This window comes from Poecilia reticulata, linkage group LG18 (genome assembly GCF_000633615.1).
Source record: "Poecilia reticulata strain Guanapo linkage group LG18, Guppy_female_1.0+MT, whole genome shotgun sequence".
NCBI lineage: Eukaryota > Metazoa > Chordata > Actinopteri > Cyprinodontiformes > Poeciliidae > Poecilia > Poecilia reticulata.
This window is the reverse complement of record NC_024348.1, coordinates 3,405,151-3,420,731: the sequence shown is the minus strand read 5'-3', so window position 1 is coordinate 3,420,731 and position 15,581 is coordinate 3,405,151. Positions and strand designations below refer to the sequence as shown.

At 37.7% G+C, this 15,581-nt stretch overlaps 3 protein-coding genes across 5 annotated transcripts in view; 1 reads left to right on the top strand and 2 right to left on the bottom strand.

Moving 5' to 3' along the window:
• The first annotated feature begins 2,683 nt into the window (after positions 1-2,683).
• On the top strand, positions 2,684-5,115 carry nitr9 (novel immune-type receptor 9). The gene is made up of 3 exons (XM_008435003.2): positions 2,684-3,008; positions 3,092-3,457; positions 4,602-5,115. Exons 1-3 carry the CDS (start codon positions 2,978-2,980, stop codon positions 5,036-5,038), a joined length of 834 nt encoding a protein of 277 aa, XP_008433225.1. The 5' UTR covers positions 2,684-2,977; the 3' UTR covers positions 5,039-5,115.
• A 1,295-nt stretch (positions 5,116-6,410) lies between these two features.
• Positions 6,411-9,160, bottom strand: LOC103480152 (uncharacterized). Of its 3 annotated transcripts, none has more exons than XM_008435005.1 (5): positions 9,101-9,160; positions 8,318-8,995; positions 7,235-7,357; positions 7,117-7,160; positions 6,411-7,037 (listed from the first exon to the last, which is right to left on the bottom strand). In XM_008435005.1, the coding sequence occupies exons 1-5, from the start codon at positions 9,153-9,155 to the stop codon at positions 6,921-6,923; spliced, it is 1,017 nt and encodes a 338-aa protein (XP_008433227.1). In that variant the 5' UTR covers positions 9,156-9,160; the 3' UTR covers positions 6,411-6,920. The 3 variants fall into 3 exon arrangements, with proteins under 3 accessions (XP_008433227.1, XP_008433228.1, XP_008433226.1); XM_008435006.1 differs by having other exon boundaries at positions 6,411-7,034; XM_008435004.1 differs by having other exon boundaries at positions 6,411-7,160.
• Positions 9,161-12,722: 3,562 nt separating this feature from the next.
• LOC103480207 (uncharacterized) overlaps positions 12,723-15,581 on the bottom strand; it is a 6,607-nt gene continuing 3,748 nt past the window's right edge. Inside the window, exon 3 of the mRNA XM_017310310.1 lies at positions 12,723-13,339. Coding sequence (XP_017165799.1) covers positions 12,723-13,339 — 617 coding nt within the window. The remainder of the gene's footprint in view (positions 13,340-15,581) is intronic.

Genomic DNA, 15,581 nt, shown 5'->3' with positions numbered 1-15,581 from the left:
TATATATATATAATCTCTGCATCATCATGAAGATTGAGTTGTGTCTTATAATAAAGATATTTGCATTGAAAACAGAGTTCTCCATGTAGGCAAACCTGGGTTCAATGCTCACATTTACCTGCAGTCAGCCACCATGCAACACATTTTCCATGAAACAGTCATCAAGAAGGAAAAGGCAGAAAGCACACTGGAGGAATTTACCTGGATGACGTCATGCTTGTTCAGCTTCGGTGAGTCTAAAAGAAACACAGCATGGAGTTTCCAACAATGAGCAATATTTAGCTTCAAAATAAATATTTGGATACATTTAATAGGCCAAGCTATTACAAGCTAAGTGTTCAGTTCACAACCTAAATATACAGTTTGAAGTACATAGTTAGCAAGCTTTCTATATATTTAGTTAACACAATACATACATTACATAGTAGTCCACCTGTAGTGCACTTACCTGTGGGCTACAGGTAGGCGGACTAATAAAATAAAAGCTAGGACCTCTATAAACTCCTTAATACTTGTTTTTAATACTCTGATATGTGTAACACTGGTATTTTGTATATGTATGTGTGTATTTTAGTTTTATCTTTTTAACAATCAATTGTACAACTGTTGGTGCTACTACATAAACTTCCCTCTTCGGATAAATTAATTATTTCTATATGTTAGCTAAATATTTATCTCTAAGTTAAATATTTATGTCTCATCAAACTAATTAAATGGTTTGAAATGGTGACATTTAGACATAAATGTATAACATGGTGAAAATACATATTTTCTCTGATGACAGGATAAGTAACCCAAATTATTGCTGTTCATTTTTGACTAGGCAACTTTTCAGACGGCATCTCGTATACATCTGGATTTGTGGTGTTTTTGCACAGTTTGGTCAGAGTTGGTAATTGCTTTGGAAGTCCTCAACATATCGACTTATTTCCTCTAGGAAAAGGTCTCATTTTAAATTCTTTTGAGACCTGTTTAAATTTCATACCAGAATCATATTTTTCCTTAAGGCCTCACACAACAATTTCAATCTCACCTTTGTTCTTTGTTTTAACTCTATGTTCAACAGTAAGAACAAATCAGACACCCGAGGTTTAATAAAACAAACCTTCAAAACTCTTACAAAGCAATATTCTCATCATGTACAACTGTTATACATCTACGTTTTCCTTACTCCTCTCGTTTGATGTGTGACGTCTGAAGCGCATTTAGCTGTTTTGACTTTGTAAAATAGATTCACAAGATTCTCTGACTGTGCAGTCATTTTAAAGAAGTGGAGCAGTTAGCCACCAGGGGGCAGTAGTCAACCTACATTTCACACAAATCACCCTGCTGGGCTTTACAGAAATCAAAACAATGTCAGTCAACCCTGCTGTGGTTGACTGACTTTCTCTTTGTTCTTTAAGGTTTGTGAAGCTCAGCACTGACAACAGAAAAGCAACATTACAGACAATGTGCTTCGCTTTGAGAAAACTTTGAAAACCATGGCTCTTCAGGTGCAGCTACATCATTAACAGAGGGTTCATATTTAATTATAGACATTATTGGACTTTTCAGAAATCCCTCCTCCTGAAGAAACCTGTGGGGACAGAGGACAGTGAATTACCTCGTGCTACTCAATAACACAAACTATAGTTTTACTCTCATACAACTAGAATGGTGTTTTCACATAGTCCGGTAGACTCTGTTTGATTGGGAACTAAAATTGCTATATTTGTAATATTTTAAGCTGGTGCACTGAGTCAAACAAACCAAACCCTTTGAGCATCTTATTCACCCTCTCATTTGTGATGGCGCTGCACCAAGAACCACTGAAGGAAACAACACAAAAACCTCTGAAGAAGACACAACTTTCTTCTTCGGAAAATGTAAACCAAGAAGGACCGCGTCAGATTTTAGTCGTTGTAGGATTTCTCTTTATCTTGTGAAAAGACCAAGAGCCCCCTGGCGCTAGACTCAAACTCAATGTTTGGTTGTATTTACCCAGAATACCCTGCACTGTAGTCCACTTCCTGCTTTTGGAGCAAACCAAGATCCGACTTTACTTTTTTGGTCTACGTCAGAGTTTGATTATGCATTCACATCTCCTCAAACAAATGGACTAGAGTTGGATTAAAGCGGACCAAGCAGGGCTGGGGTGAATACGATACTGATGATGGCTGTGGTTGCTCACACACAGGACTTTACTAGTAGTCATAATACCGATCCTGCAGGTTGTCAATATAGCAGCAAGGTATTCAAAGTAATGTTGGTGGTGTTGGGCAGCACCAGTTGTCTTGACAGCATCTCTGTAACAACTGAAGAAATAGTGACAGCTCATTGTTTAACAGACGTGGTTCCAATAACTGTATCAGAAATGGTCTTATTATTATTAGTGTCTAAAAGAGTACATGTAGTTGTTTTTGCGATTTAGGTTTTAGTGAACAGTTTTTTTTTCAGCACATGAAAATCAGAGTATATTTTCTGACCTTTTATGACACGGAAAGAGGAAGTAAAAATGTTTCTTAGCCACACATTATGACACAGTTCATGGTTTTTGTTACTGTCACTGTAAAATGAGGTTAATATGTCATAATTCTGTGGTCCCTAATAAGAAGCAATTAAGCTTACCTAAACAACAAAGAGTTAATGTTTTCAGAGCAGGATGGGTAACCTTGATGTTACCCAACTGCATCATCTAAGTTCTGCAAAACAACTGCAAGATTAAAAATAAATCTTGTTGATGTCATGTGATATTAATATTAGCAATATTTTGTTTATTTTCAACTTAATGATTTCGGACGGGACTTTGTTGAAATGTTTTTTCCTCTACATTTGCTCCAGTATGTTTGCGTTGGCTGATTTGTTTCCTGCTCGGGCCAAGGTTTTGAAATGAAACGCAGTGTGACTTCTCCAACAGCCAATCAAACGTAACCCCGTTTTTTATGCTGTTGTCTGCTGTTCTGCTCAAAATGATTTAGTCCTGAGGAGCTCTGACACAATGCGGCTGTGTGCCATTCTCTGTGGAGTCTGTAAGTATGAACCAAGTATTCACTGCTAAAAAAGGAACCTGCAGGGAAATATCTGTAGCTTATCATCTGTCCTCTTGGCCCAGTTCATTTGACAGCTGTGATCCAATCAGGACCAGTCAAACAAGACGCTGGCGTCAGATCTGCCATCGTTGGGGAAAATGTTCAGCTCCGCTGCTTCTACAGCAGTCAGTCAGCGATGCACTTCTCCTGGTACCGCCAAAAATTAGGAAAACGACCGGAGCTCCTGTCTAACATTTACAAATACGACGAACCGTCCAAAGTCTTCCACTGGTTGGAGAAGAACCCCCGTTTCTCTGTGGAAAGAAGTGAAGGAATTAATAATTTACATATTTCCGATGTTCAGCTCTCAGATTCAGCAACTTACTACTGCGGAAGTTCCTACTCCAACTCGGTGGAGTTTGGGGAAGGGGTGTTTTTGAATGTTGAAGGTATGGAATTTCCTTCTTTTTCATATTACTTTAGTAATATCCCTGCTCTTAGTTAAAGAATGAAGCTGTACTTGTTTAAATCTAGTCAAAGATTTGCACCCATTTGTAATGGAAACACAACTAGAGTTTTGGCCAAATTCATTGAAGGACAGGAGTCTGAAGGTTATGAGCTCCATTCTAACTTTGCTAAAGATGTTGAAGCGTTACAGTCAACCTCCTACTGGCTGTAAATCAAACTGCCAAGGCCTTTGACTGTCTGGTATTTTTAGTAATGCTATTTGTACTCCTGGTGTGATTTAGATTGGTTCTTAGCCAATGAGCTGCTTCCAAATGGTGCCTTGTTCAGTCTCAGAACGCAGGTCTTCCTCATTCCTTTCTGGAGCTACTTGAGCGTTGAACTGCTAAATGAACAAAGGAGACGGAGAATCATGAAAAGAAGTGTCAGATAATTTTTTTTTGTTGCTATCCTCCTGTGAGAGGACTTTCTATTACTACCTGTTGTATGTTGATGTTTGTTATTGACAGCTGGCCAATCGACTTCTTTCCTTGTTGCACTGCACAGTGTGGCAGGCCGGCTGCAACTTGAATCCTTTCCACGCCATTCTGTCTTCCTTTTACACACACACATACTCAGACATTCTTCTCCACTTTTGGACATTTGCTTAAAACTTTGAAGACATATGGACTTCACACATCCAAGCGGCAGGAAGTGGATGTGGCGCGGGCAAGTTGCAACCATCCATCCAAACTATAGTTCTGTTGCAAACAGCTGAGATCAATTCAGTTGTAAAACTGATTTTGTCAAATGAAATAGTTTAATTTTGGACTGAATTCTGATTTGTATAATTAGACAGATGCACCCAGGTGAGATTTTAAAGTAACTACTCTCATTGTGATACTATTGGTACCAAAGGGGAACATTTATTTCCAATATTTGTACTTTATTTGTTGACATTTTCTTTCAAAATACACAAGCCGGCAGCTTTCAAAACCATAATCCTTTGTCTGAATCTGATTCATTTCATGAACGAGACTGTCCGCAGCCAAACCTTCTGGTTATTAAGTTATTTAATCTCCTTTAAGTTTTGGTAAAGTAACTTGAGTGTTACATAAGCAGTTAATTCTGAATGTGATTTGTTTACAGGAACAAACCATGTGGAAATAGTCCAAGAGCCAAACTCTGAGACCCTCCACCCTGGCAGCTCAGTGACCTTCAACTGTACAGTGGACACTGGGGCCTGTGAAGGAGGACACACTGTCCTCTGGTTCCAGCATGGAGCTCACCAAGTGGTTCTCCACACACACAAGAATCAGTGTGAAATGAGCTCTGCCCAGCAGAGCTGTGTGTACCATTTACAGAAGAACAACCTGAGCTCATCTGATGCAGGAACGTATTACTGTGTTGTTGCCTCCTGTGGGAAGATGCTGTTTGGTTCTGGGAGCGAGCTGCTCGTCAGGCGCCATGATGAAGAACGCCTGTCCCAGACGGGAATCTTCTTCTGGCTCTCAGTGTTCAGAAGTGGGATTCTGTTGCTCTTTGTCATGATTTGCATGTGCATTTACATCAGAAAGAGCCATTAAGTCCAGTGTTGCATGTTGGGTTATGTAGTTTTACATAGCAGCCACAAATTAAATCCAAATAAATAATTTCATCTGCTGTTGCAGTCCAGTTTTTGAAACTATATTGCACTTTTCTGTTTGATGCAAGAGTTTACCTTTTTTAATTTCACTACCTTTAAACACATTATTTTCTATTCTATCTTCAGCTCCCAGAAGGAACTAAAGTAGTTAATGTAGCCAGTGATCACTTATCACCTGAGAAGTCAATGTAATTCTATTTATTTTTTTCTTGTAGAAGCATTTCCAAAACAATTATTTAAAGTTTATTATTGCTGGCTATCAATAGAAGTTGCCTCCAAAATGTCTTTTAACAGCAATTAGACACTTTGTCTTTAATTGCTGCTATCTTAAGGAATTCTGGCTGAGTTGGAGCAAACGGTGGCTGAGCAGGATGCATCACTCAGCTCTGTCACAGAGAAGCTGAAGCTGACCACAGCCGAGCTGGASCAACACCGGATCGCCATGGAGGCGCAGGCTAAGAGAGTTCTGTAACTTTTCATTCCTTCACATTTCATTTTACCGTAATTAATCAGAGTGACTTAATGTCTGGCTGTGTAAATACCTTGAAAAAATTCAATAATTTTGTTGGAGGATTTCCAATTCAAAAGTAGTGATGTCATAGTTTCATCAACCTCCCTTCCTTCCTTGCTTATATGGTTAGTTTCTTCTTTTGTTGTGTCCTTTTTTCCTTCCTCCATTCCTTTCTGTCTTGGCTCCCTCCTACCATTTTTCCTATCTTATGGAATTCTTGCTTCCTATTATTCTTTTCTTCTGTCTTTTCTCATAATTTTTCAGACCTTCCAGCTCCCCCTCCTCTAATTTTATGTTTTCATCTGACATTCCTTAATTTCTTGGCTGTTCTTTTTATCCTCCCTTCTTTCAATCGTTCCCTGGCGCTGTAGTTTCTTTCCTTCATTTGTAGTAAAATTTGGTTTGTATATGTTAATATAAACTTTTATGAGTAAATCTTGAAGAGTCTGCTATTTTACATAAAAAAAATGTTTGGGTATCTTGGTAAATAACTGGAGCAGAAGTGAAATCAAAGCCACCTTTTACAATTTCTGACACTATTTAGTCAAACCCAATAAATAGTAGGTGTTCATTTAATGAAAACCTTTTACAGCGAGTTAATGTCTGACATTTACACCAATGGTTTAAATCAAATAAGAAATATTTTCATAAACATGTTAAGCAACTTACTCAAAAGTCTCAACTGTTTTTACTATAAAGCAAACATAATTAGGATGAATCTAAATATTTGTTTGAAGAGATCAAAGCAATATCTCCTACTGAATAAATTAGAAATAGGATTTATTGACCCGCAGAGCGAAAATTCAAGAAAAATTCTAACAAAATGTTCATTTTAATCAAGATTTTTCTGATTCATATGTAACTGAATATGTAATATTTCCATACTATGTGGATCAACTGAGCTGGATTTGTGTGGTGACGTCTCAGTCTCAAACATTCAGTGGGTTTCAACATTTGACATGTTGCAATTATTGTTTTCAATTTTTTTAGTTTTTCAAAATCATTAACGCATTCAAATTTTCTGATGAATCACGTGTGTTAACATGTCTATGGCGACTGCTCTGGTTTGAATATGGGTCACACATGATCATAGATTACGAGTCGTTTGGGAGCCAAACGTCCCGTCGTTAATCAGCAGTCTAACAAAATGTTCATGCTGCTGTCTTTGACACTCTGAATCAAAGACAGCAGCTGTTAGCATTGTACAAAACTTTATTACAAGTTAACATATCACCTTTAGACCCTGTGATAAAGTCAGATAAAGACAAACATGTTTTTCACAACCATCAACATCAGCACCACCTACAGAACTCTACTGCCTCACAGCAGAATACACACATTCACTGAAGATCTCCTTCGCTCCTCCTGACATGTTTTGTTTCATATTGTTCACAGCAGCATATTGGGGGTTTTCTCCACCCTGGAGCTGCTGCAGACAAAGTACAAAGCAGAGAAAATACAGCACTGAAACAGAAGTAGACCATTATTCTCCAGAGGATGATTCTTACCTGAGCAGTTAGAGCATTTCTTGTATAAAATGTGTCACTGCCATCTGTAAAGGATGATAAAATCACATTTACTCTCACTCTGTAGCAGCTACGCAGAGTTTTAAATGACAGCAGCTACCTGTTTGCTGACTGTGTCTTTTGCTCAGTCTTAACACTGAGAAGGCCAGTGTAGCTGCTAGCAGGGTGGTGAATGACAAAGCTCCACTCAGGAGATAAACCAAGACAATGGAGGCAGAGTCACCTGCAGGGAGACGAGCAGCAGAAAACACAACAGATTTTGGTTTGTCTTTAAGATAATGTCTCCACATTCACAAAGAAATTACAAGAACAGAAAACTTTTATCTGTCCCTCTGCAGGAACATGATGGAGACAAGATTAGAACAACATGTGGCACAAAATCAACTACCAACAGCGGAAAAAAACTATTAAGAGTGCTATGTACTCTTTAGATTTCAGATATCTATCTATCTATCTATCTATCTATCTATCTATCTATCTATCTATCTATCTATCTATCTATCTATCTATCTATCTATCTATCTATCTATCTATNTCTATCTATCTATCTATCTATCTATCTATCTATCTATCTATCTATCTATCTATCTATCTATCTATCTATCTATCTATCTATCTATCTATCTATCTGTCTATCTGTCTGTCTGTCTGTCTGTCTGTCTGTCTGTTGAAATAAAGTTATTAATCTAAATAAAGTTATTCCGAGATAAATTTTTTTTTACATCCAGTAGCCCTTAAAACATTGGCAAAAAAACAAAACAAAAAAACTACATAAATGCATCCATTCTCAGATCTGATAGGCTAAATGTGATATTAAACCATCAACCCACAACTTGCACCCATACAATATTACAAAAAATAATTATTAATTAATAAAAAACAATGATCTTGGAACAATCGCTTGGTTGAACGATTTGAATTTAAATGAAAGTACTAGAAACCCCTCAGTGAGTCAGGTGTAAATAACTCACTAACTGCTAACAATTTACAAGAAGAGCTACAGAATCTAGATGCTGTTAAATAAATGAAGGCCTAGAGTTATTGTTCCAGGGCACCGGAACGCAAAAGCATCTGAAATCAAACCTCACCAAGTGGAATAATGTATCATCAAGAATGAAACTAGAGAGCTGAATATTTGGACCTGGTGATAAAATGTACTCTTGAACTGATGTGGCTTTCCTACCTTCAGAGTGGACGATGGACTCGTCTCCAAACAGTATGTGTCCACATGAAGCAACAGCACAGAAATCAGCTCCATTTTGTGACTTATTCAAGTTCTCCATTGGCAAGTTGAAAGTACAGCTGTTTGTTGATGTCTTGCGTTTCCTCTCACACTGATTCTTATCGCCCGCCTGGCTGTAAATCAATCCAGGCTGAAATTCTCCAGAGTTCCTGAACCAGTAAAAACTGTGCTCTGCACCACAGCTCCCAGTTTGTACTGAGCAGTTCAGTGATCGAATGGGCTCTGTCTCAGACTGTTTGAGTGATGTTGGGAGGTTTAGTCCAGAACCTTTCACAATAAGTGTAGTCCCCACACAAAACTTGAAGTCAGCTAAGTTGCTCTTTATACAGTAATAAGTCGCTGAGTCTGACATCCTCAAATCGGATATGTTCAGCAAAATGTTGCTGTGGTTTTCACTATCTAAAGAGAAACGAGAGGTGTCAAATTCATCTTCAAAACGGCCTTTTTTGCTATGCTTGTAGAATGTGCAGACGAGTCTTGGTTCCTTCCCCTGAGTTTGTTTGTACCAGTAAAACATCAGAGCTGCATCATCCCAACAGAGGCACTGCAAAGTCGCACTGCCTCCAACTTCAGATGATTCCATAAGTAATGACAAATGTGTCAAAGCTGGTTTATGAGCTGCAGACAAAACCAAGTAGATAGACAAGAAATCTGATGAAATTACAACGGAAGGAGCTGTGAAGACTGAGAATGAAAGAATCATAAAAAAAAAACTCTACTTACCCAATATCACAACAAGTAGAGAAACTAAATACAAAGCAAAGGCTGGAGGAGTCATTGTGCTTAAAATGCAGGGATGAAAGAAATGAATCTCTGCAAGTTTTCCCCTTTTTAGGTTTGTATCTAACTAGCCAATCAGAGTGCACGTCTCACTCTGAGCTCATTTTCAGTGCCGCCTCCCTCCACAGTTGTGCTCTATGACTCTTGAACCTGTTATTAGGCGTAAAACCTGAGTCAGTAAAGTAGACAGAAGGATGTATGTTTTACATGTGATAATGTGGAGAGTACTTAGTTGCCCTGAGATGCTTAAATGCTTTTTCAAGAAAAACAGAAATTCAGCTGTTTGCTGATGTGGAACATGATTGTACTTTGTGAAAAGGAAATAGTTGAACCAAATTAATTAAATTGCTTCAATTGTTGACAAGTAATTCAATGAAGTTGATCTAAATTAATATATTAAGCTGGTTTAATTTGACAAATTTAAGTCAGTCTTACTCAAATCATTTAGTTACTTCAAATAAATAAATAAATTAATTAATAAAGGATATTTTCTTCTAAAGAAAATATCTTAATCTTAATATATGGGCTTTATTTTTAGAGTAGTTAGACAGGTCATGACAGAGGCGGGAGACATGCAGCAAAGGTCGTCAGGTCAGAAATTGAACCTGCAACGGCCGTATCGAGGACTAAGGCCTCCTAATGTGGGTTGTTTTCTACCCCTGCATCACCATAGCACCCTGGTCAGTACAAGGTGCTGTAGTAGCCCCCTGTATTGACCAGGGGCTTCATGGTGAAGCACGTACAGAAACTTGCGTCATGACATCAGACGTAGGATATAAACGTGGCACTGAACTTAATTGTTTCACGTAAAGTGAAAGTAAAAAGTTCCTTTAAGTTAAAATGTGTAACTTAATTCAACATAAAAATGTAAGTTGTCATCACTAAACCAAACAAATTAAGTGAGATTAATGTAAAAAAAAAAAGTCCATAACATGAACTACAGCCAAAATACACCTTTTAAAGTGTACTTGGACTTATTACCAATATAGTAGATTGACTTTTATGACACACAGTCAAGGGCATTGTATTTATATTCAAGTACCTATCACACACACACACAGAGACATAAAGTTAAGTTCAGATTTATTCAAACCCCTGACAGATTTAAATTTAAAGTATTTTTTTATAATTACAGAAAGTAACATGAGTCTCAGCTTAAGTTTAGGGTGATGGCTGATAGGCCATCTTTTCTGAAGTATTATTTCATGTTACAATAAGTTCAGATCAGAACTTCCAAATAAAAAATGTAGTGTTATTATTTTATGCACATTGTTTGTATCTTATTTATTATATGCCTATTACCACTAATAGCATTCTTAAATGTTTGTTATTTACACATGTTTTAATATAAGATATTTTATTCAAACTCTGGCAATAACACAATCCTCTACCAAATGGGGGCGTCTTACCTGCTGCTCGGGCTCTTAAGAAACATTTTTATTCAGACAGGCTCATGATTAATGTTTTTTATTTATGCTTTTGTTTTAATTGTTTTGCCTTTATGAAGCACTTTGTGATCTACATGTCTGTGAAACGTTCTAGAGAAGAAAAAATTAGATTTTACGTTGTTTCACTTTGTAGACTGTTATACTGTGATCTCAAAACATTTTGATTAACATTTTGATTCTGTATTTGTGTCATTTGTGTCAGTTTTAGGAGTTTGAAAATCACTAAACTTAGGGACATGAGTTTAGTGCTCTATCTATTGGGTGGAGATATAAAATGTGGTGAGTTTATGTAGCCCGAGTAAAATGACCTCTAATTCCAAAACAAATGTTTGTACCTCAGGCTCACTGGCCAATTTAAAAGACTGAGTATCACATTTAAATTATACTTTTTATTATGAACCTCAGTGTTGTGCCATAAAATACATTTTATCCTGATATTTGTTCCTCATTAGCTTGTCAAAAAAAAAAAAAAAAAAAGCCAATGCAGCAACAGCAGGTTGGTGTAATGCTATCTGTGTTTGAAACACTGAAAAAAGGTTTTGCTTTAATAAACTGCAAGCAGACACAAACGAAACACCTTTATTGTGGGAAAACACAGATAAAATCATGTATGAAAAGAAATATTGTTGAAGTCAAGAAAAAATAATTCATTGACTCATTCATACTAAGTGAACAGAAGAATATAAACCACAAAAATAGAAAGCTACCTTAGTTTAAAAAAAAAAAGATCCCAAAGAGGACAAAAAAAACATTCACCTCGTATGAAAAGTTCAGCGATTCTGAATAGTAAAGTCTCTTTATTTCTCATGGTTTACAGTAGAATAGACACATACAGACTGGCTGCTCTTCCTCTGTTTCTGTGATCTTCTGGATGACTCAACATTTATAGATGCATAGTGGAGGTCGCCTGAGTCTCTGTGATTATCCTGGAAATACATGATAGTTATACATGGATGGTTAAAAATATGGATGTTTGAATAAAATTCTAAATAAAGAAAAAGTAAATTCAATGTCAGATTGTGATTCGTTGGTTATTCTTACCACGGTCATTGGGGTCCGGGCCACAGGCAGTCTGGACTCTAGTTTTGAAAACATAAAACATTTTCTCATTAAAATTATGCTCCAGTAATCATAAAGTGAATGATAAATGTTTCCCACTTTACCTGTGGCTCGGTGAAGTTGTCTTCTCTTTCTCCTGTTCACAAAGATAATCAGTAAAGCAACCAGGATGGTGGTGACACACCCAAACAGAGATCCCACAAAGAGGTACACCAACATGTTTTCTTCTCCTGCAAAGAGCCAAGAAATAAAACCAATTAGTTTTGGGTTTTAATACAAACAATGAGTAGCTATAAAATTGTGTGAAAAAAAAGGTGATCTACGGCAACCTGGGTGTTCTGCCAACATATTTGGGGTAAATAAATAAATAAACTGACCAGAATGCCCATTATAATTTCTATTTAAAATAGCTAAAATTACACACATCAGTCAACCAGAGGAACATCCTTATTCAGTATATTTAGAGAGGCCGGCTCAGTTTTAACTTCTGACATTTAGTTTGGTGTTTTTCCTGATAAAAACAGACTCTGAAACACAACCGTATTGGTTTATTAATCTGGTAAAGGGTTTGAAGGTCTTAAAGATTTGAAATCAGCTAACACACTGAGGAAGACTGTCTGTGGGAAAATTTCCACATAGCTACCAACACGCCTGGCTGTCCTAACAAGTTCCTTCTGAAAGCAAGCCGCTAAATAGTAAAAGTGGTCTCACTTTCAGATATGTCATGCCTTTAATGTCAAAAATAGTTAGCTGGATTTTCACGACAGTTGGGAACATGGGGTGAGAGTGAAAAGAGGTTGGAAAGGCCTCCAACACCTCACAGCTCAAAGTTACTGATGGACTTTCTGATTCCAGAGACCAGAAACATCTCAGTGAGCAACAGTTTACCTTCAGTCCAGTGGATAGAACAAGGGAAATGTTGGACGTTTAATTTAAGTTAAATGACCTTCCTCTTTAAGAGAGACAACAATATTGATAAATGCAGGTTTCTGAAGAACTGAATACTAATATAGATGTCATTACTGTATTTACCACCTGCAATTCATAAATCATCAGGATTATAGCTGACCTGTGAAATTCAACGTGGTTCCGTTTCCAAAAGCGATGTGTCCACAGGAGGCCACAGCGCAGTAGTAGGTCCCAGCATGAGATGCATCCAGATTCTCCACAGGCAGGTCATACACACAGGTGTCTGTCTGTCTGTAGGGATTTGTCTCACACTGCTCGTTCTTGGTTCCGTGTCCATAAACCAGTCCTGGTGGAGATCCATCAGAGTTTCTGAACCAGTAAACTCTGTGTGCTTCACCACAGCTCCCAGTTTGTACTGTGCAGTTCAGAGTCACAGAGCCTCCCGGCGGGACGGTGGCATGTTTCGGCTGTTCGACCAAAGCCTGACTGTCAGAACCCGAATCTCTAACACTAACTGTTTTTCCCTCTGCAAAAGTCAAAATCTTTGCATAGTTCACTGCACAGTAGTAAGTCGCTGAGTCGGAAACACGTAGATCTGAAACCGTCAGGTAGTAAGTGTGATTCTCTGCATCCAGGTGGAAACGACCATTGTTCTGGAATTCATGATAAAAAGACATTTTTGTTCCATAGTTATAGAAGCTGGAAATGAGTTTTGGCTTCTGCCCCAGGCTTTGCTTGTACCAGCAGATCCATGCTGAATCGTCACCTTTGTAGAAACATCGAAAGGTCACTTTGTCACCGACATGAGCTGACGTGAAGCTGCTCTCCTGGTGTACAGATGAATGTGATGTCAGGTGAGTCTCCTGAACTAAATAAAAAATCAGAGTAAAAAAAATTAAAAGTCAACCAAATTTAAACTACACATTTCATGAAATAAAGTTGACAATTCATGCAATTAGGAATGCCCATATTAAAATAAACCAAAAACTTACCAAAGCACAGGACAAGGCATGTCGGAAAGAAGGCATAGTGTGCAAATGCCATTGTCTTCAGATTATTGTGGTGAATGGAAAGTATCTTTTAAGCATTCTCCTCTCTTAAGGGTCTAGTCTGCCATTGATTGGTTAACATAAAGTGATGCAATGTGTCCTACTTTGGAAACATAATCACGTGCTCAAACCTACCTGTGGTGTCTATGTTTGTTCTTGAGAATATTAGTTAAGTTAAAGTCGAACGAAGTCTGCTTCTGTAAATTAATTTACACCTAAACTTTAAGAAATCATGACATCTAACTAAATAACATGTAATGGATTTAAAGGGGAAGTATTAAGTACCATTTGCATCATGCTTTATTATTATTCCCTTGTCAAACATGCCTGGAGTGTTGCTTTGATTCTTTCATGCATGTTTGAGAAATCCTTTGATCTCCCGTGACAACCATTCAGCTCGGCAAAATACCAGATGTAACCGCGAGCTGCCTTGGAGGATGAAGCTCATCCTAGCTGCAGTTTCCCTGTCAGAGCAGCCCTCCTACACCACTGCCCCACTCAGCTCCTTCAGACTAGCCAGCCAGAAATGAGCAAACAGGAGGTAAAACTGCATGTCTGTTGAGTTCATCATACAAGCTACTTCTCAGTGCAGTGCTGGTAAAAACATTGCTAGAGACTTAACAGAGGAGCAATGCTATGATGACCAGTGAAAAGGGAAAAAAACCTCAAACAAAAAAGGTTAAATTCTGAAATAATGTTTATATTTAGATGGTATGGAAGACCTTTATGAAAAAAGCCAGTAAAACAGGCAACTTTGCACACAAGGGATGTTCAATAGTCGATTGTGATCATTAGAACATTTTTTTTATTAGCTTTATTGTTCGATGTGAAGCATTATGCTATGTTATAATTTACTATTCCAGGTGCACTTAAACATGTTATTGAGGAGAAAAATAATTACACTGTCGAACTGAGGGTGGAACTGGTTGGTGGTTGCTTAGCTACACAGTCACACAGATCCAAACATCAGGCGCAGCTGCAAGCTGTTTCCTCTGACACTGGACATTCACACACATCAGGGTAAGCTGCTGTACCTGACCCATGCTTTCAGTTAAGACTATATGTGTCCACATAAATGTGTTTTACCTAACTTTGACTTCTGGCTCCAGCTTGTGGATGGTATCTCTGATTCGACTGAAGAAATTGTGTCTTAGTTGGTAGTTTCATAAATCATAAATTGTTAATCATATTTATTAAGCCAAACGTTGATGCCAAATTTAATTCCCAACACTTGGCCTTCTATCACCTGAAGGTCATTTCCAGGATCAGAGGACTAATGTCTCTGCTTGTGTTCATCTTTAGTTACATTGATTATTGCAACTGTCTTGATACGAAGTGAATCAGACAGTTTCAACTGATGCTGAACCACTTAGGTCTTCTGGTACTGGTCTGCTCTGCATCCCCAGAACCAGRACCAAACATGGAGAAGCAGCATTCAGATTCTATACACCTCTTATCTGGAACAAACGTCCAGAAAACTGCAAAACTACTTAAACACAGAGCTCCTTTAGTAATCAAAACCCTTTTGTTAACTCGCCTTTGATCTATATTAAGTGAAAAAAAATCATTTTAATCTGCATTCCAACTTTTTATTGCTTCCCTTTTTGTGCCACTGCTATGTAATATTTTGTTTGCTGTTTTATGTTTTCATCATGTGAAACACTTTGAATTTTTGCTTTGTTGAAATGTACCATACAAATAAATCTGCCTTGACAAAGTAGATCATTAACAAGTTTCAACAGTTAATGATCTACTGATAAGGTCAAAGGAACCTGTCTAATCAAACAAATACGTTTTGCCATTACAAAGGAATGCCACTTTGTTTGTTAGATATTACACAGCAAACTTCAGAAGTAAATTATGCATCTGCGATTAATACTGTAAGTTACAAGCGGCCGAAATGAGTTTCCTCCGCAGGGTGGCTGGGCTCTCCCTTAGAGATAGGGTGAGAAGCTCGGT

Bases quoted from the DNA above. Each gene is read 5' to 3' on its own strand.
- nitr9 (XM_008435003.2), top strand. From the start codon at position 2,978: ATGCGGCTGTGTGCCATTCTCTGTGGAGTCT. The intron at 3,009-3,091 runs GTAAGTATGAAC...CTCTTGGCCCAG, and splicing joins TGCCATTCTCTGTGGAGTCT to TTCATTTGACAGCTGTGATC. The intron at 3,458-4,601 runs GTATGGAATTTC...ATTTGTTTACAG, and splicing joins GGTGTTTTTGAATGTTGAAG to GAACAAACCATGTGGAAATA.
- LOC103480152 (XM_008435004.1), bottom strand. From the start codon at position 9,155: ATGACTCCTCCAGCCTTTGCTTTGTATTTAGTTTCTCTACTTGTTGTG. The intron at 8,996-9,100 runs GTAAGTAGAGTT...TTTTGTCTGCAG, and splicing joins TCTACTTGTTGTGATATTGG to CTCATAAACCAGCTTTGACA. The intron at 7,161-7,234 runs GTAGCTGCTGTC...CATCCTTTACAG, and splicing joins AAGACACAGTCAGCAAACAG to ATGGCAGTGACACATTTTAT.